Below are 26,153 nucleotides of genomic sequence, written 5' to 3'. Positions count from 1 at the left end.
AGACTCGTTGTGCGAGACAATTAATGTTCGTGGAAAAAAATTTCCAAAATTTTACACTGTTTATGGAAAACAAATTAAATATTTAATTACCAATTGCTTAATACTGGCAGACAATCATCTGACCCATAGGTGGCAGCCATCTCAAGCCAGAGGACGAGAGGACTCTAGCCGCCACGCATATAAAGGATTTATAGTGAAAAACTTTGTTTTTACGGGTTATACTTTTTTGCCCTTTAAAATTCACCCGGGGTGGGCTGAGTGACCGAGCCGCCGATAGGTGGCGCCGCGCTCTGCGGCCCGAGATTCGTCCGCGCTCCGCTCCGCGCTCCATCCCGCTCCTTCTCCAGCTGCGCTGCGCCCGCAGGCGCCGCTCGCGCAGCAGCAGCAGCACGGACCACTCCGCCCTGCAGACACCCGCCCGGGAGCCGCAATGCTTCCCTGCCCAGCACGCCTCCTCGCCGTGGCCGTCACTCCACAGGAGAGTTCCCTTCGTGCTCAGAGGATCCTGCAGCAGCAGCAGCAGCACCACGACGGTGGCGCGAGATAAGGGAAACCCCGTTCCGGACTCTTTGTGATCCTCGTTCCTGAGCGGCGAACTCTTCGCCGCGTTTTGTCACCGCCTCTGCAGATACAAGGCATCGTTTCGCATTGCGAGCTTCCGTCTGGTCGCGTCGGGATTTCTTGCTCGTCGTTTTAACTCCACGCTCATTTACGACTGCCAACACCACCGCTCATCCCACGGCAGCACACAACCTCCTGGCTACTTGTCGGTCCACCGTGCCCTGCCGTGACTGCAGCGGTCTCCTTGGCGTTACACCCCGGGTAGCCCTGCGGGGGGTTTGGGGTTGCGTGGCAGGGGGGGGATGTTTTGTGTGGACTAACCGGGATTTAGCCCTTCCATCGGCTGCTGCCGGCGACCGTATAGCGGTCGCAGGGCAAGCGATGCCGTCGAGGGAAGAGGAGCGCGCGTCGAGGTGCCGGCCTCCCGGGACTCTTACCCATCACCTGGGATCGGCGCTGCTGCTCCTGGGCTGGGCCGTCTTCACGCGTGAGTGTTTTGCGGCGTTTCTTTCTTTTCTTCGCCCCCACACCCCCCCCATGTGTGTGTGTGTGTGCCGTGTTTGTGGAGCAGCTCCCCCCCCCCCCACTCTCACCCGTGTGTGCGTGTGTGTCAAGAGTGTGTAATCTCACCAATGCACGTCTGCACACACACACACCACCACCACCTCCTCGGATGCAACCCGCGTCGCCCTTCATTAAATGACTCCTATTTCTAGATGTGCCGCTTGTTTGCTCGCTGCTCCCCAGGCAAGCCGAGAAGTGATGTCCGCCGGTCTCACGGGTGGACATCATTGGTGCTGTCGAGGACGATCACACTTACACGTAATACATGTTACGCGTAAAGGACGTGTGTGTGTGTGTGTGTACGCGCATACCCGTGCTGCTGTCGCACGCGTTCGCACACGTCTCGCAACGAACGGCCCCTGCGCACGTGTGCGTATGTGTGTGCGTGTGTGTGTGCACTGATGTGTGTGTGTGTGCGTACGTGTGCGCACACGCACGTGTGTGTGTGTGCGCACACGCACGTGTGTGTGTGTGCGCACACGCACGTGTGTGTGTGCGCGCGCGCGGTTGTGTGTGTGTGTGCGCGTGCGTGCACACGTGTGTGTGTGCGCGTGCGTGCACACGTGTGTGTGTGTGTGCACACGTGCGCGTGTGTGTGCACGTGTGTGTGTGCGCGCGCGTGCACACGTGTGTGTGTGTGTGCACACGTGCACGTGTGTGTGCACGTGTGTGTGTGCGCATGCACGCACACGTGCGCGTGTGTGGACACGCAGGGGCGTCACTGCAGGGCAGGACACGGCAGAAGGCGCCCTTACGGTGGCGCGCGCCAGAGGGAACGCGCACAAACGCGTGCGCGCACTGCTGCTGCTGCTGCTGCTCGTTTGTCTGCCATGGGGGCAAGTGCGCTTACGCGAGTGTGTACGTGTTAACTCGCGTGTGTGTGTGGGTACAAGCGTGTGTGTACAAGCGTGTGTGTGTGGGTACAAGCGTGTGTGTGTAGGTACAAGCGTGTGTGCACTGTGTGTGTGGGTACAAGCGTATGTGCACTGTGTGTGTGTGGGTACAAGCGTGTGTGCACTGGGTGTGTGTGGGTACAAGCGTGTGTGCACTGGGTGTGTGCACTGGGTGTGTGTGTGTGCACTGTGTGTGCACTGTGTGTGTGTGTGCACTGTGTGTGCACTGGGTGTGTGCACTGGGTGTGTGTGTGTGCACTGGGTGTGTGTGTGTGCACTGGGTGTGTGTGTGTGCACTGGGTGTGCACTGGGTGTGTGTGTGTGCACTGTGTGTGTGTGTGCACTGTGTGTGCACTGGGTGTGTGTGTGTGCACTGTGTGTGTGTGTGCACTGGGTGTGCACTGGGTGTGTGTGTGTGCACTGTGTGTGTGTGTGCACTGGTGTTGGGTGTGCACTGTGTGTGCACTGGGTGTGTGTGTGTGCACTGTGTGTGCACTGGGTGTGTTTGCGTAGCGCTTAGCGCGCTGCGCTCGGAACCTCGCCACGCGAGTTCGATTCCCGCTCACGGCCGACACCGGCGACGAGCATCTGATCCGGTCCCGTGCCTTCCCGAGGTCGACCCGGTTCAGTGTGTAAAACATCGCCACTGGAGAGACAAAGGCGGTCGGGCGTGGTGTGGTGCTGGTCACCCACCCCCTAGAGGACCGTGCAGGCCTTCATAAGTGCTCGCTAATAGCACCTGTCCCAACACTCTATTAAGGCAATACACGGGTTGGTCGTTGTTGTGTATCGGCGCGTGTGTGTGCACCGGCGTGTGTGTGCATGTGTGTGTGTGTGCACCGGCGTGTGTGTGTGCGCGCCGACGCGTGTGTGCGTGTGTGTGTGCACCGGCGTGTGTGTGTATCAGCGTGTCTGTGTGCACCAGTGTGTGTGTGCATCAGCGTGTGTGTGTGCATCAGCGTGTCTGTGCGCACCAGTGTGTGTGTGTGTGCACCAGTGTGTGTGTGTGCACCAGTGTGTGTGTGTGCACCAGTGTGTGTGTACACCTGTGTGTGTGTATCAGAGTGTGTGTGTGTATCCGCGTGTGTGTGTGCATCAATGTGTGTGTGTGCATCAGTGTGTGTGTGTGTGCATCAGTGTGTGTGTGTGCATCAGCGTGTGTGTGTGCATCAGTGTGTGTGTGCACCAGTGTGTGTGTGTGCACCAGTGTGTGTGTGCATCAGTGTGTGTGTGTGTATCAGTGTGTGTGCGTATCAGCGTGTGTGTGTGTCAGTGTGTGTGTCAGTGTGTGTGTGTGTGTGCACCAGTGTGTGTGTGTATCAGCGTGTGTGTGTATCAGTGTGTGTGTGCATAAGTATGTGTGGGTGTGCACCAGTGTGTGTGTGTATCAGCGAGTGTGTGTGCACCAGTGTGTGTGTATCAGTGTGTGTGTGCATCAGTGTGTGTGTGTATCAGTGTGTGTGTGTGCACCAGTGTGTGTGTGCACCAGTGTGTGTGTGTATCAGTGTGTGTGTGCATCAGCGTGTGTGTGTGCATCAGTGTGTGTGTGTATCAGTGTGTGTGTGTGTGTATCAGCGTGTGTGTGTATCAGTGTGTTTGTGCATCAGTGTGTGTGTGTACCAGTGTGTGTGTGTGTGCACCAGTGTGTGTGTGTGCACCAGTGTGTTTGTGTGTATCAGTGTGTGTGCGTATCAGCGTGTGTGTGTCAGTGTGTGTGTGTCAGTGTGTGTGTGTGTGCATCAGTGTGTGTGTGTCAGCGTGTGTGTGTATCAGTGTGTGTGTGCATCAGCGAGTGTGTGTGCATCAGTGTGTGTGTGTATCAGTGTGTGTGTGCATCAGTGTGTGTGTGCGTATCAGCGCGTGTGTGTGTCAGTGTGTGTGTGCACCAGTGTGTGTGCACCAGTGCTTGTGTGTGCATCAGCGTGTGTGTGTGTGTGCATCGGCGTGCGCGCGTCTCACGCGTTCACCCAATGCACGAGAATCCGCACCAAGCGCTGCGCGCGCACGGCGGTAGCCTCGTCGCTAAGTGAACCCCAGAGTCAATGGAGTCTCGCCGTGTTAGCGTCACTAGCGGCTTGACATTTGGGGTTATTTATATGTAAATCGCGACAGGTATGCAGGGTGGGTGGTGGTGGGTGGTGGATGGTGGTGGGGCGACGGACAGAAACGCTGCACGCACTGCGCGCATTTGGCCCGCGTTCTTTTCTGCTCGAGGTGGGGGGGGGGGTAACTTACACCCCGGGGTTTTAATATTCAGGACGGATCTCCTCTCCCGACCGACGGGGAGAGAGAAGGGGGGAGGTGGGAGAGAGAGGGAGAGAACACACAAAAAAACCACACACAAGGCGGTCTCTCGCCCCTCCCTTTTGTGCGCTCACGACATTCTAGAGGATTGTCTATTTTATTAGGGTGGTAAACGTAGCACGTGTGGCTGCTTTTACGCCGAAAGCGTTGGGTTCACGAGGGCGGACATTCTTAATTTTGGGCTATTCACATCTAAACGAGTTGTCTACTAATATTGTCGACGAACGGCGTTGCTCGTCCTGACAGATTAATACCCAAAACACATTCTCGCACTTGACGGGAAGGAAAAGATTACAGTTTCAGCTTGTTCTACTACAGGACATGTACATGATGTGGTACGCGACTTATGTAAACTGCAGCGTGAGTATGCTCACGTCCATGTATATATCCTAGTCGAGAATATGCTCGTTATTTCCATCGTTTCTGTGCCTTTAAACACAATTCAGCGAATGTGTCGAGATCTGCGTGTGACAGACCCGGTCAAAAAAAATAAGACAGCCCAGGCGAGTAATTCTAGATTTGAAGCTTTCGTGACTGCAAGGATTCATACTCTTAGGTTTTGTCGGTAAAGTCACGTAGGTAAAAAATAAATAATAATAAAAATATATATTTTTTCAGGCCAGTAATCTTTGGTTCTACCGGTAAAGTCACGTAGGTAGAAATAAAATCAAACGAATCGCGACGTTTCGATCGCAACACAAGCAATCTTCATCAGGTGGAACAACCACATGCTCACTTCTGCATTTTTTCTTGCTGTGGTTGTTCCACCTGATGAAGATTGCTTGTGTTGCGATCGAAACGTCGTGATTCGTTTGATTTTATTTCTACCTACGTGCCTTTACCGAAAGAACCAAAGAGTATGGATCCCTGCAGTCACGAAAGCTTCAAATCATTATTAGCCCAGTCGAGTGTCTACATCATTTGAGTTTCTGCCAGTATTTAAGAAGGGCCGCATTATGTACACCAACTCGCACGCATTGCTGCGTTTTCCGGAAACGTCAATGCACTCATTGGTTTGCTGTATAAGCACGATCACGTAAATTGGGGCGCTTCACGCGATGTCAAATTGGATACTGTACAATGATAATTTAAAGAAAAATTTGACACCACTTTACTGCTTTACACTATCAGCAAATAGCAGTGCAGTATACCTGTACGCGAATATTGTAACTCGGATTTTGCAGCCTTGGGCCCCCCCCCCCCACCTCAGGGGAGTTTGGTGGCCGCGTGGAGCTTCCATTGATGTTTATGGAAGAAATTAACATTGGCGGTCCGCAACGCTGCTCACGATTTGCACGCGAACATGTGCTGTATACATGCCATTATATGCAAAAACAGCTAGGAATCAACCGTTCTTGGTCTTTGCCAATGATTTCATATATTATATTCTTAGGTTTTTTTCGGTAAAGTCACATTTAAAAAAAACCTAAGAATATGAATCCTTGCAGTCACGAAAGCTTCAAATCTAGAATTGATTTCATATATTATATGATGGAACAAAAAACATCCACGATTCCTCGAGAACTGCATTGTTGGGACTCTGGTCCCAGGTTACAGATACATTTGAGAAACTGACTGATCGGCAAAAATAATAGAGAGAGAGAACTCTAGATCGGTTTCCTTTCTCCGTAAAAAAAAAAAATGTTTCTTACTTGACAATTTTATATGTGGGGGAAACCAGTAAGTGTGTTTTACCTTTTTTTTATGTGGTTACTGGAAATACACAGATATACTCACATATGGAAACACCGACAGACACAGAAAGACACAGTGACGAGTATACGCTCCTTGATCAAATCCACTGCTGGATAAAGGCCTCGTGGTCTCGAGACTCAACAATTCATCTTCTTGCATACGAGCTCATGTTTGCATGGCAGGCGATATATACACCGATTACATTTTGGCATATTAATATGCTGATTTTCATTATTTGTGTCCGTTTTTCTGTCTCAGTGTCTGGATCTTTTGCGATGTTTCTCCGTTTTTGTGTGTGTGTCTGTATTTGTGCTTGTCTATATTTCAATGTATCTTCGTCTCTATGTATCATTGACTGTGTTTTGTCTCCGTGTCCCTGTGGGTATTTTCGTGTCTCTGAATCCTTGTGTCAGTGTGTCTATGTGTCTCTGCGTGTCTCCGTGACTTTCAATTTGTCTGTGTTTTTGTTCCTGTGCTTCAGTGGGTCTCTCCAAGGCTGTCCCTGTGTCTCTATCTCCATGTTCTGCGTATGTCTCTGTCTCTCTCTTTGTCTCCATGTCATTGTGTGTGTTGCCGTGTTCTGTGGGTGTCTTCGTATTCTTGTGAATCTCAATGTCTGTATGTTTCCGTGCCTTTGTGTGTTGGTGTCTGTCAGTGTCTTAAAAGCTCTGTACCTATGCATCCGTTTCTGTGTCTGTCTCCTTGTCATTGTGTCTCTGTGCATGTCTCTCTGTGCGTCTCTGTATTTCTCTATATATTTCCGTTTCTGTGTGCGGCACATGCTTGGATCAGATCACATTTCAGTGTCTCTTCTCGCCTTATAACTATGGGATTTTTCGGTGTAAAACACTGCTGATAACCCACACATAATTGGAGTGGATTGCTGCGCGGCTCCTCTTAACTGCGATTAATTTGCAGATAATTGGAACCGTTCCGCTGTAACCTATGGGGACATTTGAGGTTGATGGCTGATTATTGGAAGAATATAGCCAAGGTATTTGACGTTTTCGCGGACCCTACTTTTCCCGCGGATAATAGGAGTCACTGGTGTTAGGGTTGCAAATGAGATAAGTTAATACTGGTGTAGGACTCGTACTCCGGTTGTCTTTCTCGTTCCGTTTATTCGCACTTTAGAGTTCACACCTTCTCCTCATCACCGCTCCGTGTCTCCCCGTGCGCTCCGTTACACTATCCGCCATCAACGACACTCTATGTCTCTCCGTTCGCTCTCCTGCTCTCCCAAGGTCCGTTACTCCGCTGCTACCCTACTCTGTATTCCTCCGATGCACTGCTACCGCACTCTGCGTTCTCTCTCCCCACTGCTAACGTACTCTGTCCTATCTCTCTACGCTCTCTCTATCCACTGTTACCGTACTCTATCCTATCTCTATCCACTGTTACCGTACTCTATCCTATCTCTATCCACTGCTACCCTTATCGTATCTTCTCTACTCACTGCTGCTCTGTCTCTCTCCCTGGCACCAACCGCTCCAGCTCCCATCCCAATCAAGACTCCCGTCTCTCCGTTACACTATCCTTTATCCCCACACCAATCAGTCCCACTCAATTATCTCACCCCCCGCTTCGCCACTCGCCCCCAGGCCCCCAGCCTCACGTGACCTTGTTATTCCTGCCAGAGCGGCGCCGGTCATTAACTACTCACCATCCTAACCAATCACCGGCCTGCGTCCTCGGTTACCCCTAACACCTGTCGCCCATCTTAACGACGTCTCCCTCACGCCCGACAACAACAACCCCGTCCTCAGATACCCCCCACTGTACACTGCTCGCTTGCATAGCAACAGAACAACAGAACGCGTGGCGCGTCATATTTCAAGTCCTACACTGGTAGGAACCTCCTGGTTACACCAGCCCACAGGGGATTATTGTGTCCTGTCCGTCCGTCGTGCAGGGAGGGGCTGGTTAGGGAGGGAGGGGCTGGGTGGGGTGGGGAGGGTGGGGAGGGGCTGGATGGGGAGGGGCTGGATGGGGAGTGGCTGGATGGGGAGGGTGGGGCTGGGTGGGGAGGGGAGGGTGGGGAGGGGCTGGGTGAGGAGGGTGGGGAGGGGCTGGGTGGGGAGGGTGCGGCTGGGTAGGGAGGGTGCGGCTGGGTGGGGGGTGGGTGGGGAGGGGCTGGTCACCCCGTGGTGCCCTTATAAAACTCAACGTTTAACCTACTCACGCCGGCTTGTGCCCGCCCTCAGTCGGGCATATTTGCGGAATACACCATGCCACCATTGACCCTGGCCATTGACCGAGCAACCCAACGTTCCTACCAGACGTTGTTTAATGAAGTGCATGTGCTATGAATAAGGACCATTGCCCAATACGTCGTCCATTATATGTTTTTATTTTTAGGCAGTGTTATTGACCAATGTGAGTTATTTTAATAAATGTTTAATAAATTTGTAGAATTTTTTTTAAGTTTTGTAATGATTCCATGCAAATGTATGGAATGCTGAGTTTCAGTCCTACATTACTAGCTAAATAAGCTGGAACTCATCGATTTACGGAACATGAATTGTAACTCTGCCATATTCCTGAATCCAAGACGACACGTGCCGAAGATTAGATTGCTTTTAGCTCATTTGATACTTGTGGTCACTATGGAAAATATGGAAGAAATGCAATTTCATCAGAATAAAGTTGAACTGGTTTATATGAATTATACAGTATTACTTGTACCCCCATTTCAAGTGTGCATATTGTATGCCCAGGATGAAGTGTGATTGGTTAAATTGTATCAGAGAACTGTTGAAAAAGAAACCCCTAATTTGCATATGACTATGCAAAACTACACTTTCTATACATGTGATTGAAATGTACAGCAATCCCTTGCCAACCGCAGACTGCCCAACTGTGGATTCATGTACAGGCAGTCATTGACTTACGAACACCCGACTTACGAACACCTGCACTTACGAACCAGTTTCCATAAAATATATCTCTTTTTTACATTGACTTAAGACTCGAACTCATACGTGCAAACTGAACCACCAGGAGCTATTTTGTGCAGTGGAACGATCGTCCACGAAATGTAATGAGTCAACTTCGCGCTGGGAGTGAGTGTTATTGTGTGTATGCATTTGTGCACATGTGCATGTGTGTGAAAGTAAGTGTAGTGGTTAGCGTGCTGCGTGTGCTACGAAAGAGGTAACCCGAGTTCGATACCCGCTCATGGCGAACACCAGTGACGATTATCTGAACTGGTCCTGGGCCTCCCCTAGGTCGACTCAACCTCAAATGAGTACCTGGTGTGCAAACACCACCACTGGGGAGACAAAAGCAGCTGGGCATGGTGTTGGCAACCCACCTCCTCCTGTGCCGTGCTGGCCTTCATAGGTGCTCGCTAACAGCACTTGCTCCTATTGTCTGTTGAGGCGATACGGGGGATATTTGTTGTGTGTGTGTGAAATTGAGTGTGTTGTAGGGCTGCTTTGCCTCATGAATTAGCAGAAGTAACTATCCCTTCTGAGTGGTTGGCTGAGGTGCTATCTGTGGAGGAAATACGAGGGGCAATCTTGAGTCTAAGACCAGGAAAAACGCCAGGTAGATATGATCTGCCAAGCAAATGTTGAGAGAGGGTGGTGTCTGTGTGGATACTGCCCTACATGACATCATCACATCTGTCTGGACCAGAGGACAGGTTCAGCAGGATTGGAAGGATGGCCTGGTGGTCCCCCTCTTTAAGAAGGGGGGCCGCACAGATTGTAACAATTACGGGGGCATTTCTGTCCTTAGTGTGCCGGGAAAGGTCCTGGCAAGGATTATTCAACATCGCCTTGCCAGGCACGCCAAGGAGATACTTGCGGAGCCCCAATGTGGTTTCAGACCAGGGCAGTCCTGCACAGATGCAATATTCTCCAGTCTGCTACAGCAGAGGTGTAGGGAATTCCAACAAGACCTACATCTCTGCTTTATTGACCTGGTCAAGGCCTATGATACCATCAGTAGGCCAGGGCAGTGGGCAGTTCTTCGTGCGTTCAGACTCCTTGACTCTGCTCACAATCATTAAGGGCCTTCATGATGGCGGGCAGGCCCGAGTAAAGCTACGTGGTCAGGAGTCAGAGCCATTCCCTGTTCACCTTGTGCGATAGGGATGTCCTCTGGCTCCCCCATTATTTAACATCATCTTTGAACACGTAGTTCGAGAAGCTTTCCATGGATGTACCGAAAAAATTTCCATCTGTTACAGATACAACGGGAGGCTCATCGATGCCCGGGTGCGGTCTAGGGATGGCTCCCTATTGGTCAACTATGTTACGTATGCTGATGATCTGATAATTGCTGCTCACTCAGAGGAGGAGTTGGAGGTGCTGCTGCTGAACTTGGAGTGTGCCACGAAGAGGTGGGGTCTTACCATCAGCCCCACCAAAAGCAAGCACCTGCCTGGGTATTTTGTGTCACCAAACACTCCACTCCCTCAGCTCCCCATTAGTGATGGAGCAGTTGTGGAGAGAGTAGAGAGCTTCCCATACCTGGGCAGTGTGCTTATGACCAGCTCCGGTTTGACAGCAGAGGTCTCACCCTGAATCAGTCGGGCGGTATTATCGTGTCATCGGCTGCGCAATGCTGTGTGGAAGCTACCTGGTCTGTCACTCCACACGAAGCTTTGGGTCTTGGCCACAGTCATGCCCTCCCTTCTCTATGCTTGCGAAACGTGGACCCCTCTAATGGAACATCTGCACCGGTTAAAAACATTTAAGCTGGCATGCCTACGTTCCATCCTGGGTTTAACCAGGCTGGATTGTGTGAGGCGCTCACAAATCCTTGAAAGATCTGGACACATTCTCATCAGTGAGCTCCTCTGGCAGGCAAGGCTGTGCTCACTGGGTCATGTAGCCCGCATGCCTAGCCACCGTATGCCCAATCAGCTTCTGTTTGGCTGCATAGAGGGGGCTAAACGGGCACGACATGGGCTGGAGAAGAGATGGACTGATGCGGTATGGGAGGATGCGGAACTGAGTGAACTTGCCGACGACTGGTATCAGCGGTGTCAAGATCGGCTTCAATCAGAGGAGGTTCGTGAAGGACGCTGCTGGGCAGTTGGAGGCAGTCGCCCTCCAGCAACAACGGAGGGCAGAGGAGTGACGCTCACAACAACGAGCGGAGAGCCGGGCAGCTAAAATGCAGCAAATGGGCACAGTCATTTCAGTCAACCAACCCATGGCACCTGGGTCTGTCCCGAGACCTCCTGTCAGCGAGCCTTCAACACTTCACGTGGCCTCAAAGTGCACCTGGCCTGGCACAGACGCCGTGGTGATGTCACCGTCACTTTGTGACGAATGGCGAGTATTGGTATTGGCGTGTGTGTGTGTCTTAAGGCTACACGTGGGTTTTGTGTATGTGCGTGCACGTGAGTGCCCCCTCCACTCCGTGTGTGTGTGTGCAATTGGGGGTTGACTCATTGCCCCCCTTCCAACGAGCAAGCCAGCATCGAGATTCAGGGAAAGTGAAAATATTTTTTTTCTATTCCTATTTCTTAATTTTTTGTTTTATTCACAGTACAGTATTTTTTACAGTGTTATATGCAAATCTACAATATTCCTTACTTATGAGTTTAACAATGCTTCCCTTTTTACACGCTTTCTATTAACTCACTCTGTCCGTTGTTGTTGTCATATCCTCAAATCTTGTAACTCAATTTTAACCCACTTCCCAATGTGGTATCGACTGAAACTTGGTATACTTATGTCATATTGATGACAATATAGTGGAACCTCGAGATATAACCGCTTTGGAATACGTCGAATTTGGTATACGTAGAAAAAATACATTTGAGCAAATGTGACAAATTAATACGGCATCTAAACTGGACCCAACGAGTGACCAATGTAGAGGTAAGAACCAGGTTGCACATAGAAGACCTGATGCAGGCAGTGAAGAAAACTCATACCAATTGGACAAGTGTAGCAATGACAACAACAGGAAAATGTAAATTGTCACTGGAAATATGTAAGGAACCGGAAAGAGATGAAGACCTAAAAGAGAATGTCTTGACGAAAAAAAAGATTGGTGCCAGAATGATGTGTACTACTTGAGCATATTAGCACAAGGCAGAGGACAGTGGAAACAAACGATGACATATGCAGTGGACACCCATGGGATATCTGCCCATGGACTGTGATGATCTTTTTTTGTATGGCTGATGTAGATGCAGAGCAAAACAATTAATTTCACTTTCAGATGGTCAAATCAGACAACTGCAAATGAGGTCCCCATAGTGTAGATGCTTGCCCCGAGCTCTCATACTCTGATGGTGCATTGTCCTTGAGTTGTGCGCCTTTTGGCGTCATCTGGTCCAACCCATATGAGACTAGGCTCGAAGGAAAGCTGTCTCGGGTGTGGACCAATCAACTTCAAGGACAGTGCACATTATCAGAGTTATGTCTTTTGTTTGTATTTATGACTGCAGGTATTGCGGTCTATGCAAACATGACTCCTTGCAAAAAGGTGTCAGTTTTGTTGCCAGATAGAAGGGTAAAGAACCAATTATCATATTTTTACTGGCAAATGAGGTCCCCATAGTGTAGATGCTTGCCCCGAGCTCTCATACTCTGATGGTGCATTGTCCTTGAGTTGTGCGCCTTTTGGCGTCATCTGGTCCAACCCATATGAGACTAGGCTCGAAGGAAAGCTGTCTTGGGTGTGGACCAATCACCTTCAAGGACAGTGCACATTATCAGAGTTATGTCTTTTGTTTGTATTTATGACTGCAGGTATTGCGGTCTATGCAAACATGACTCCTTGCAAAAAGGTGTCAGTGTTGTTGCCAGATAGAAGGGTAAAGAACCAATTATCATATTTTTACTGGCAAATGAGGTCCCCATAGTGTAGATGCTTGCCCCGAGCTCTCATACTCTGATGGTGCATTGTCCTTGAGTTGTGCGCCTTTTGGCGTCATCTGGTCCAACCCATATGAGACTAGGCTCGAAGGAAAGCTGTCTCGGGTGTGGACCAATCAACTTCAAGGACAGTGCACATTATCAGAGTTATGTCTTTTGTTTGTATTTATGACTGCAGGTATTGCGGTCTATGCAAACATGACTCCTTGCAAAAAGGTGTCAGTTTTGTTGCCAGATAGAAGGGTAAAGAACCAATTATCATATTTTTACTGGCAAATGAGGTCCCCATAGTGTAGATGCTTGCCCCGAGCTCTCATACTCTGATGGTGCATTGTCCTTGAGTTGTGCGCCTTTTGGCGTCATCTGGTCCAACCCATATGAGACTAGGCTCGAAGGAAAGCTGTCTCGGGTGTGGACCAATCAACTTCAAGGACAGTGCACATTATCAGAGTTATGTCTTTTGTTTGTATTTATGACTGCAGGTATTGCGGTCTATGCAAACATGACTCCTTGCAAAAAGGTGTCAGTTTTGTTGCCAGATAGAAGGGTAAAGAACCAATTATCATATTTTTACTGGCAAATGAGGTCCCCATAGTGTAGATGCTTGCCCCGAGCTCTCATACTCTGATGGTGCATTGTCCTTGAGTTGTGCGCCTTTTGGCGTCATCTGGTCCAACCCATATGAGACTAGGCTCGAAGGAAAGCTGTCTCGGGTGTGGACCAATCAACTTCAAGGACAGTGCACATTATCAGAGTTATGTCTTTTGTTTGTATTTATGACTGCAGGTATTGCGGTCTATGCAAACATGACTCCTTGCAAAAAGGTGTCAGTTTTGTTGCCAGATAGAAGGGTAAAGAACCAATTATCATATTATTACGTTGCTTTTGAAAAAACCCTATTAATGTAAGTAGTTTAGATTTTACTATTGCATCGATTACCCTTCATTGATATAGGAGATGAGGGCCCATAGGGCCCACCATTTTCTAGTTTCAATAAGGCAGCAGTGTTTTGTCTAATTCCTTTGGTTAAATTTTGTACTGGTACTGTGTTCAAGGAAGACCAGTCTTTGTTATCTTTACATTGGCTGCATTGTTGCAACACACAAATGCTGTGGGTCTCAATGAAAAGCAGACGGCTTTTGCACATTTGTGCTCCAAGTAGAATGCAGATGTTTCAGTACAATAAACAGGAGGAGAGATAATGTTCCATCTGTTAAGGACGTATAGAAGGTGATCCAGAGTCTCAGAACAGGAAAAGCGCCAGGCAGAGATGATCTCCCAAGCAGACTGCTGAGGGAGGGTGGTGTTTGTGTTCAGGATGCCCTATATGGCATTATAACAGTCTGGACCACTAGATGGGTTCTGCAGGATTGGAAGGGTGCCCTGGTGGCCCCCCTCATTAAGAAGGAGGACCGTACAGACTGTAACAACTACAGCAACATCTCCCTCCTCAGTGTCCCAGGAAAGGTCTTGGCGGGGATTATTCAACATCGCCTTGCCAGGCGTGCTGAGGAGAGGTTTACGGAGCCCCAGTGTGGTTTCAGACCAGGACAGTCCTGCACAGACGCCATATTATCTTTCCGTCAGCTACAGCAGAGGTGTAGGGAATTCCAACCGGATATACATCACTGTTGTATTGTGTCATCAAACACTCCAGCCTCTCAATTCTCTATTGGTATTAGGGCATTTGTGGAGAGAGTGGAGAGGTTTCCATACCATAGAGGTCTCACTCCGAATCAGTGGAGCGGCATTATCTTTTATATGCTGCATAACGCTGCGTGGAAGCTACCTGGTCTGTTGCTCCACACAAAGCTTTGGGTCTTCTCGGCCACAGTCATGCCCTCCCTTCTCTATGCTTGTGAAATGTGGACCCCCTAAATGAACATCTTCGCTGGTTATAAACATTCAAGCTGGTCTGCATAAAATCTGCCCTGGGTTCACCCAGGTTGGATTGTGTGAGGAGCTCACAAATCTTTGAAAGAAACACAGTCCCATCGGTGAGCTCCTCCAGCAGGCAAGCCTGTTTTGGCTGGGTTATGTAGCCTGCATTCCCATCCACCGCATGCCCAAACATCTTTTTTTCGGCCGGAGAGTGGAGGCTAAACGTGAGTGGCGCGGGCTGGAGAAGAGATGGAATGATGTGGCACGAGAGAGGCTAGGAGCTGAGTGGACAAGACAATGACTGGTACCAGCTATATTTCGATTTAAAGCTTTCGTGACTGCAGGGATTCATCTTCTTGGTTCTTTCGGTAAAGTCACGTAGAAGGGAAGTAATAAAATAATAAAAATAAAACATAATTAAATATATTATACTTAAAGCTTTCGTGACTGCAGGGATTCATCTTCTTGGTTCTTTCGGTAAAGTCACGTAGAAGGGAAGTAATAAAATAATAAAAATAAAACATAATTAAATATATTATATTTAAAGCTTTCGTGACTGCAGGGATTCATCTTCTTGGTTCTTTCGGTAAAGTCACGTAGAAGGGAAGTAATAAAATAATAAAAATAAAACAATAAAATATTTATATTTAAAGCTTTCGTGACTGCAGGGATTCATCTTCTTGGTTCTTTCGGTAAAGTCACGTAGAAGAGAAGTAATAAAATAATAATAAAACATAATTAAATATATTATATTTAAAGCTTTCGTGACTGCAGGGATTCATCTTCTTGGTTCTTTCGGTAAAGTCACGTAGAAGGGAAGTAATAAAATAATAAAAATAAAACTTAATAAAATCATTCTCACGACGTTTCGGCCACAACGCAAGCAGCCGTCCTCAGGTGAAGACCAGGTCTGTCGGGGAGACAGCGTCCCCGACAGACCTGGTCTTCATTACGACCGCTCCTCCCCCTTAGTACATTAATTGTTATGAGTAAAATTGCTTTGATTTATGTTGTTTCAATATATTTTGCACCTTTCAGGAACTCATCCCCAATTTAAACTGGGGTATTACTGTATTATTGGTTATTCCAGAGAAGGGACTCAGTACGCCGTTTATACCCAGCTATATACAGTATTGCCACTGCCCATAATAAATGTTTTTTGGGTAAGATCGTTTAAATATAAATATGTTGTTAAACCCATTATCACCCGACACAGCCAATTAGTAAGGTTTGTCACGTAAACAAAACGTGACAATCAGTTATTAGCACACCAGTGTGTTGGAGAGTTAACCCACAACATTTACAATTCAAGTACGAAGTTTCACTGTTTATTACAACCAGCTTCTTCAGCCGACAGCCAAACTGGTGGAGAATTCTTCCTGTTTCGGTCTTAATAGAGTAATAGAGGGGGTAAAGGTAACGTCATTACTGCGGGCCTATCAGGTGCGAAGACCAGGGGGGTGGTTAATGTAGTCATATAAGTTACAATGGAGCATATTAATCTGAGAAAATGCCAAACCTATTATTGGTTGGGTTATTCACAGTTAAACAACAATGTATAACATTATGTTGATCTAACAGTATGCAGATGTAGTGGGTTCTAATCAGGCACACACCAAGACTGGGAGGCAACACGTTTATTCACTTACACAACCAACACTATTCAACGTTCCAAGGTTAACTATGTACATTCCGAGCGACTATGTACATTACAGGTTAACTACGTAAGGTGGTGGCTACCGTTCCTAACCACCTAACCACTTGAACGGATTCCCTATATGGTTGAACTAGAACTGCCGTCGTGTCGTCCCATATTGAAGAGCGAAGATCGGAGAAGACTACTACTTCTTCCCGGGTTGAACAGCCACGCTCCCTCTCGGGGCTCGGCTTATATTTCCTGGGGCGTGACCGGGCTCCGCCTATGATTCCGCCCCCCTTCTCGATCCCTCGCGATGAGTCTGGGTCCACATCACTTGGCCCGCTCAGCCCCTTCTGGGGGCCCCGTGCTCCCTCGTCCGGTCACGTGCTCTCGCAGGTTCACCAAGACTGTCATGTCCTGACCCGTGACATCCGGAATCTGCCCTCTAGTGAGCCCTTGTGTATAGTACACCCACTGTCGCCATAGAACGGCCCATTTTTGTCATTACACAGAGAATATGCAGTACATATTATTGGCAATTTACAGTTAATCAATGTACAATGGAATCGTTTTTAAATCCTTTATATTAAGTTCGCTCGCTTGTTTGCTTGCGTGCTTGCGTGCTTGCTTGCTTAAGACCGTGCAAATCTTTCGGTCGTTTTTTAACCCACTTCCCGTGATCCAATCGAGCTGACATTTTGCACACAGACTCGTTGTGCGAGACAATTAATGTTCGTGAAAAATTTTTTTCCAAAATTTTACACTGTTTAGGGAAAACAAATTAAATATTTAATTACCAATTGCTTAATACTGGCAGACAATCATCTGACCCATAGGTGGCAGACATCTCAAGCCAGAGGACGAGAGGACTCTAGCCGCCACGCATATAAAGGATTTATAGTGAAAAACTTTGTTTTTACGGGTTAATTTTTTTTTATTGCTTTGTTATTCACCTCCCACACCTCCAACCAGCATGGTTGGCAGCAGCTATATACATAGACGTATGGTGACATGCATAGACATGCAATTAAACAGTTTTATTACTTGATCATACGCTTACAACCAGCACTAAGCCTGTAGTTATCAGAACGGTTACAATTATTTTATTTCTCTCAATTTCAATAGATTATATAATTAGTCTTAGCCAGTAATGACTACTTTTACACAAAACCTCAACATTACCAAATCAATTGAATGTCCTTGTTTGCACGCGTGTTCTGCAACTGCCGACAGTTGTGTTTTGGAGCATTTAATATTTATTTGGTGTTCATTTAGTCCAGGGGTCCTCAAACTTTTTAAACAGGGGGCCAGTTCACTGTCCCTCAGACCGTTGGAGGGCCGGACTATAGTTAAAAAAAACTATGAACAAATTCCTATGCACACTGCATATATCTTATTTTGAAGTGAAGAAACAAAACGGGAATAAATACAATATTTAAAATGAAGAACAAGTAAAGTTAATCTTCTTGTTTCTTACGTGACTTTACCGAAAGAAACAAGAAGATGAATCCCTGCAGTCACGAAAGCTTTAAATCGAAATTTAAGTAAAGTTAAATCAACAAACTTGCCAGTATTTCAATGGGAACTATGGGCCTGCTTTTGGCTAATGAGATGGTCAATGTCCGGTTCCATATTTGTCACTGCTAGTCGTAACAAGTGATGCAAGTGTGCATCTATTAGTCTAGATCTGGTTGGAGATTTCAAATGTTTCATTCTGGAAAAAGTCTGTTCACAGACATAAGTGCTGCCAAAGATGGTTGCCATTTTGAGTGCATGGTTCCTGAGATGAGGATATGTCTCAGAGGGGAGAGATGCATAGAAATTATGAAGGCTGCTTGACTTGAATGCGTCTTTCAGAGAGTCACAATTCTGCAGTTCAGCCAGTTCCATTTGGTAAATTGTATCCACATTTTCAATGTCAATAGAAAATGGGTTACGGAAAAGCTGTATGTCCTGTTCATGGAGATGAAGCTCTTTAAATCCAAATTGGAACTCCTTTTGCAATTTTTCCAGTGAATCCACACGTTTTGTTTGGGAATGCAACCAATGGTTTTTCCGCTAACAGATTTTGAGTTGTGGGGAGATGGCAGAAGTTTTCCTCCTTCACTTGTTTGATGAGGAGGCCTAATATTACTTCAAATGCTTTGACATGTGATTGCATATCACAGATGAGCTTCCCCTTTCCTTGAAGTTGCACATTGAAACTGTTGAGTAGCTCTGTTACATCTGTCAGAAAGGCAAGGTGCCATTTCCATTCTGCATCATTGAGCTCTGGTACTTCTTTGTTTTTTTAAAGCAGAAAAGCTGTAATCTGTGGAAGTAAGTCATAGAAACGTTTCAAAACTCTCCCTCGACTCAGCCAACGGACTTCTGTGTGATACAGAACATCTTCATAGTCAACATTTAGCTCAGACAGAAATGCTTGAAATTGTCTGTGGTTTAGTGCATGAGCTCTAATGAAGTTAACACAAGATACCACAAATTTCATAACCGAGTCCCACTTCAGTGATTTACTACACAAAGCTTGTTGGTGGATGAGGCAGTGTATGGCTATTGGATGAGAATGGTTATGTTTGTCCATCTCTTGGTTAATGCGAGCAATTACTCCTTTCTTAGACCCCACCATGCTAGGAGCACCATCAGTTGTCACACTGGCTAGTTTAGCCCAGTTCAGCTCCAAACCATTCACAGTTTGGCAAACCTTTTCATAGATATCCTCTCTTCTTGGTTCTTTCGGTAAAGTCACGTAGAAGGGAAGTAATAAAATAATAAAAATAAAACATAATAAAATAATTCTCACGACGTTTCGGCCACAACGCAAGCAGCCGTCCTCAGGTGAAAGCCAGGTCTGTCGGGGAGACAGCGTCTGAATGAAACAGCACACGAGCTTGGAGCATATATAAGCTGGGTTGGAAACGGGGGAAAGAGCGCCTTGACAAATAATTTGCATATCAAGAGGAATTTAGCATATTTATGGGACATGCAGGAATGTTATTAGTACTACATATGCAGCACGGGCATATGTAGTACTAATCACATTCCTGCATTTCCCATAAATATGCTAAATTCCTCTTGATATTGACATTATTTTGTCAAGGCGCTCTTTCCCCCGCTTCCAACCCAGCTTATATATGCTCCAAGCTCGTGTGCTGTTTCATTCAGACGCTGTCTCCCCAACAGACCTGGTTTTCACCTGAGGACGGCTGCTTGCGTTGTGGCCGAAACGTCGTGAGAATTATTTTATTACTTCCCTTCTATGTGACTTTACCGAAAGAACCAAGAAGATGAATCCCTGCAGTCACGAAAGCTTTAAATCGAAAGATATCCTCTCCTGTAGTTGTTCCTTTGATGCTTTGCAGTGCAGCAAGCTCTTCTGTGACTTCGAAATAGTCATTTGTCCCACGAATAAAAATTAGAAGTTGTGCAGAATCACGAACATCATTGCTTTCGTCGAGTGCCAAGGAAAAATAGGAAAGTTTTTTTGTGGAGTTTTGCAAATGCTGATGCAAATTGTCTCCCATTTCTTCAATACTCCGTGTAATTGTAGGTCCTGAAAGACTCACTGTACTAAATAAATCGGCCTTCTCTGGACACATCTCTTTGGCAACAGAAAGAAGGCATTCTTTAACAAATTCTCCCTCCACGAATGGTCTGCCAGTGCACGCTATTAGCTTGGCAACTTGAAAACTTGCTCGCAGTGATGAAATATTTAGCTGCTTCTGCTTCACAAAAGTATTTTGCTGAGTTGTTAATGTATTTTATCATTTTCTCACTTCTCCGACCAAACAAGCATATTTATCTTTATGTTGAGTTTTATAGTGTTGACGTAAATTGTATTCTTTGAACACAGACACTATATTCTGGCATATCAGACACACAGCTCTTTCCTTGTACTGCATGAAAAAGTAATCATAAGTCCACTGTTCTTTGAATATCCTACACTCCGAGTCAATTTTTCTCTTTCTTGACATCATTGTTTCCTAGGGAGTCAAAATTGATATTAGTAAAATACCAATATATATACAGCGCTACAAAAACAAAATACCAGTAATAACTTTGCCCACACAGAGACATACAGACTGCACTGCCCATCAATGCAGTCTGATTGGGGGAAACTCCGCCCCCTCTCCCTCTTCCACCAATGACCGTCCTTCTCATGCAGAAAAAAAGTAACAGACAGGCAGTGGCGGCAAAAACACCCGGCGGGCCGGATAAATGTCCTCGGCGGGCCGCATGTGGCCCGCGGGCCGTAGTTTGAGGACCCCTGATTTAGTCTCATGCTGATCAATCATCCCATCTAACCAAGATAGCATTTGCCACAGGATCAATTAATCCGGTACACACCTTCTGTTGATTACTTTGGTAATTCATCTTTAGTACCAGTTATTATATATTCTTGGTTCTTTCGGTAAAGTCACGTAGAAGGTAAAAACATCTTTACCAGTTATTAGTTTTGTATTTTTCATACCGTGCCAAATTTCACTCAATTGTTTTGTTTTTACAAAAATTTGGGTAGTTTATCAGTTACTCCTGCGATGTATAATATTTGTTATAGTTTTAATTGCTTGATCAATTAAAAAATGTGTGCTGTTTGATTTGGTTTTGGCATTGGGTGCCCTGTTGATTTGTGCATTATTGTAACCGTTAAATTGCAGCTCTTCTTTAACATGTTTAATCCCATTCCTCAGACGTTCACCATCTGACACTTTTTTAGCCTGATGCATGAGCGTCTTGATGAGAGAGGATTTCTGTGTGGGGTGATGGTCTGCCTGCATTTAGATAGGTGTCAGTGTGTGTGATGTTTTTATAAACGATGTGTGTTATTTACCGTTTATGCCACGTCTGAGCAGAATATCCAGAAATCGGAGTTTTATCCACCTCCACTTCCATGGTGAACTGGATGGATGGGTTTTGCGAGTTGAGATGATTTATAAATGTATTAAGTATATCTTTAACGTGTGGCCAGACAACCAATGTGTCATCCACGTATCTAAACCCAAGTGTTTTAGTGTACTTGCAGCTAGTGATATTGCTTGAAATTTTCCATGTACAGATTTGCAATCGCAGGAGACAAAGGAGAGCCCATTGCTGCTCCTTCATTTTGTTTATAGAAATCACCTTTTCACAAGAAATAGGTGTTCTTTAGACAGTGCTCAGCTAATTGTGGGATATATTTTGGTAAAGCTATGTTATTTGCCAGAATATCGAGTAATTCAATTGACTCATTCACCGGAAACCTTGTCAACAGAGAAGTCACATCAAAACTTACCAGAATATAATTCAGGTGAAGCTTTATATATTTAGTTTAACAGGTAGACTTTCACGACCAATATTAGCCATAAGAGGTTTTTTTGGTGAGTTTGTGTAAATATAAATGTGTCGTTAATTTCACAAGATATTTGAAGTTTTTAATGAACGAGAGCCCTTTGTACTATGGGACACCAGGTTGTGAATCTTTGGCAACCCATAAAGTCTTGGTGGTTTTCACACCCTTGATTTGATCAGGTATTGATCTTCCTTGGGAATTAATGAATTGGCATTGATTGTAGTAGTCTTACGTTGGGTCTCGTTTAATTTTTATGTAGGTACTCTCATCTAGTAAATCTCTGATTTATTATCCTAATCCCCACGAAACAACAGTTGATCTCCCCTTATCAGCATCAAAACGTTGGACATCTTTATTTGCTCTCAATTCACTTAAGGCTTTTGCCTCACTGAGACTAATATTTGTTTTTGACAATTTACTGTTTTCAGTTCTTTTGGCAAACCTCATGCCAAGTCATCTCAACTTGATCATGTAGAAGATGTCTAACTGCTGATTACATATTCTTGGTTCTATCGGTAAAGTCACGTAGATAGAAAATAAAATTAAAATGATAAAATAAAAAATCGAAATACAAATAATAAATTGAAAATAATAAAATGCTGATTCCACTTCAGCAATTATCTCATCGACAGAGATTGCACATGGGGCAACAGCAAAGTTAAGACCTTGAGATAGGGCTGATATATCATTGGTTAATTCAATGTGAGTCATGTTCATAACCGATTAGACTAACAAGCAACTCTCCAACTAAAAATTTACAATTTTAAAATAAAACGGCTGTCAACATGACTAACATTCCTTGAACCATACTAGCGACTCCCTGCCACAGTTCAAGTCCATGCTCAAGACCTTACTCTCATCTGCCTATGGCTATCTCTTCTGTAGAATATATACAATAAATAACCATATACACAATCTTCACCTGTTTTTTATGTATGCTATCTGAAAAATACTGTATGTCCTGAGGCGAATAACATTTCCCCATAAAGCCTTCAGTGACGCAGTGTCACCTTGTCAGCTAATAGCTAACAAAACATCCATATTCGAACCCAACGATGCTGGCAAAATTTAAGCCCGTAAGCCACACATCTACATTCTATGTGCTTTATTTTTTAATCCCATATTCCTATACTAATTCCCATAATTGAATTAGAGAAAACTGATGAGATACTGTCATCTTGGGTAAATATACGCATTTTAGCTTTTTAGAAATACTATTTTGTTGGATTTAATTTTAAAACTTACAGCGGTGAACCTGACACTGCCCCACTAAAAGATATGTTAGCTTTCGTGAAATATTTTATTTCATAATCCGGTATAGGCAGTTTCCGAGATACAAATGTGTTATTATTATTAATCCATCCAACTGGTGAATGTTGAGTCGTACTTACGAATCAAACTGCGGAACTATTTTGTTCAGTGGCGCCATCCTCCTTCGCTATATTTTATGAGTCCCAGCATCCCACTGGGAGTGTGTATGTGCACGCACGTGTGTGTGAAAGTGAGTGTGTGTGTGCACGCACGTGTGTGTTAAAGTGAGTGTGTGTGCACGCACGTGTGTGTGAAAGTGAGTGTGTGTGTGCGCGCACGTGTGTGTGAAAGTGAGTGTGTGTGTGCACGCACGTGTGTGTGAAAGTGAGTGTGTGTGTGCACGCACGTGTGTGTGAAAGTGAGTGTGTGTGTGCGCGCACGTGTGTGTGAAAGTGAGTGTGTGTGTGCGCGCACGTGTGTGTGAAAGTGAGTGTGTGTGTGCGCGCACGTGTGTGTGAAAGTGAGTGTGTGTGTGCGCGCACGTGTGTGTGAAAGTGAGTGTGTGTGTGCACGCACGTGTGTGTGAAAGTGAGTGTGTGTGTGCACGCACGTGTGTGTGAAAGTGAGTGTGTGTGTGCACGCACGTGTGTGTGAAAGTGAGTGTGTGTGTGCACGCACGTGTGTGTGAAAGTGAGTGTGTGTGTGCACGCACGTGTGTGTGAAAGTGAGTGTGTGTGTACGCGCACGTGTGTGTGAAAGTGAGTGTGTGTGTGCACGCACGTGTGTGTGTGTGAAAGTGAGTGTGCATGCGCACGTGCATGTGCCTCCGTGTGTGTATGCGATTGTGGGGACTCATTGTGTCCCATCAGCCTGCATCGGGATTCAAGGAAAGTTAAAATAAAACAGATTTTTTTTTCTATTTATATTACTTTATTTTATGTTTTATATTTATTACAGTATTACATGCGAATGTATAATATTTCTTATTTATGAGTTTAACAATGATTCCCTTTTTTGTTGAACCGTAACACATTGTACAACACTGACCGTATGGGCATATAATACAGCACATTTTATTTCAACTTATGAACGGGTTTCTGGAACGGAACCCGCTTGTAAGTCGGGGATTGCCCGTAGTAAAATATATTTGACAAATGTAACAAAATATTAACAAATAAATGTTAACAACAGATACTCGCTCATAACAAAAACACCTAAACACTCTCACATCACGACAATAGTAAATCATGGAAACAAACACTACTGGCCGTTTAAGGTAGTTATTTTTTTCTATTTTAAAATAAAGAAGCAATATGCACACCACTCTCGAACACTCAGACAGAAAAAAAGTAATAAAGAAGTAACTAGCACAGCACACTTAAATGTAAATACTGCTATGGCATTGGCAGCATGCAAGTATCATGCGGAAAGCTCAGTAATTCTGCATGTACTTAGATAGGGCAGATTTTAAGGAGTGGGAATTTAAAACACTCGCACACTTAAATACAGTGAAAGTTCTTAAAATAGAGGATTTTACTTTCGTGAATTTCAACTGTATGCGATTTTACATATGTGTAGTGTCTTAAAAAATTACTCACACCGACATGTAACAAGTCACCTGCTTGCACTTTATTCACCTGTTATTGCACCAGTTATAGGCACTCCTATAACTATCTGTATGGTCACATATACTTGACTTCTCCCTGCTCTTCTCTATTCTGCACCTCACTTATCCTGCGCTCAGCAGCTCTGCTCTCAGCGGCTCCGCACACAGCGTCTTCGCACTCAGCGACTCCGCACACAGCGACTCCACACTCAGCGTCTCCCCACACAGCGTCTTCGCACTCAGCGACTCCGCACACAGCGTCTTCGCACTCAGCGTCTTCACACTCAGCGACTCCACACTCAGCATCTTTGCACTCAGCGACTCCGCACACAGCGTCTTCGCACTCAGCGACTCCGCACACAGCGTCTTCGCACTCAGCGACTCCGCACACAGCGTCTTCACACTCAGCGACTCCGCACACAGCGACTCCGCACACAGCGTCTTCACACTCAGCGACTCCGCACACAGCGACTCCGCACACAGCGTCTTCACACTCAGCGACTCCGCACTCAGCGTCTTCACACTCAGCGACTCCGCACACAGCGTCTTCGCACACAGCGACTCCGCACTCAGCGACTCCGCACACAGCGTCTTCGCACTCAGCGACTCCGCACACAGCGTCTTCACACTCAGCCACTCCACACTCAGCATCTTCACACTCAGCGACTCCGCACATAGCGACTCCGCACACAGCGTCTTCACACTCAGCGACTCCACACTCAGCGTCTTCACACTCAGCGACTCCGCACACAGCGACTCCGCACACAGCGACTCCGCACACAGCGTCTTCGCACTCAGCGACTCTACACATAGCAGCTCCGCACACAGCGACTGCACACAGCAACTTCGCATCTCCACCGCTGCCCTCACCTACGCTCCCTCAGACCCGCTCACCCGTCTGTCCCAGGCGGGGGGTTCAGCCAACACCCGCCCGACGACCGCATGAAGGTTGAGGTCCCGTTGACGGCTGGAACGGCAGCGGCGAGATGTCTTCACTCTTGGCTCCCGGCAACAACTCCCCTCGCTCACACACACTCCCGATTATATCCCCCTGCTCATCCCGAGTCCTCACGTGCTTCGACTTAAGCTGCCACCAGGCCGGCGTCAGTTGTCCCATTCATCTCTTATCATCACCCCCCATCTCCCATCTCCTAGGCGCCAACCTCCGGTCACAGCGTAGTACCTATTTGAACTCGGTTGCACCCCCTTCTCCCCTTAACTACTGCCAGTTTGTAGGTGCAAACCTCGTGTTGCAACGTGCACACCTGTTTGCCCTCAGTTGCACCCGCTTAACTGCGCACCACGTATTTCTCTCCTTTATATATGTATACCAGTTCAACTTTTGCACCTTTTTCCCTCGACTATTCGTGATTTGGCAAAATTACATCCTGGGGGAGGGGTATTGGGGTACTTTCACTGTACAGGAGCAGTTTGTAGCCCATATGCCAGGGTCCACATCTTTAAGTGCTGTTGCCTTTTGTGCTATATTTGCCTTAGTTGTGTTTTTTTTGTTTTAATCACGAGGTCTAAGCCTCAAGTGAGTCGAGGAAGTGAGATCAAGAGTAAAAGGAAGAAAAAAAGTGATAAG

At 46.3% G+C, this 26,153-nt stretch overlaps 1 protein-coding gene across 1 annotated transcript in view; it reads left to right on the top strand.

Moving 5' to 3' along the window:
- Positions 1–390: 390 nt before the first annotated feature.
- Positions 391–26,153, top strand: part of LOC133358962 (neogenin-like) — a 244,621-nt gene continuing 218,858 nt past the window's right edge. The window contains 1 exon segment of the mRNA XM_061577335.1: positions 391–1,048. Within this exon segment, the coding sequence (XP_061433319.1) occupies positions 943–1,048 (106 nt within the window). The 5' untranslated portion in view covers positions 391–942.

Source organism: Lethenteron reissneri, chromosome 64 (assembly GCF_015708825.2).
Source record: "Lethenteron reissneri isolate LAM-NWPU_2019-01 chromosome 64, ASM1570882v1, whole genome shotgun sequence".
Taxonomy (NCBI): domain Eukaryota; kingdom Metazoa; phylum Chordata; class Hyperoartia; order Petromyzontiformes; family Petromyzontidae; genus Lethenteron; species Lethenteron reissneri.
The sequence above is the reverse complement of the archived record's forward strand: the minus strand, read 5'-3'. Positions and strand labels throughout refer to the sequence as shown.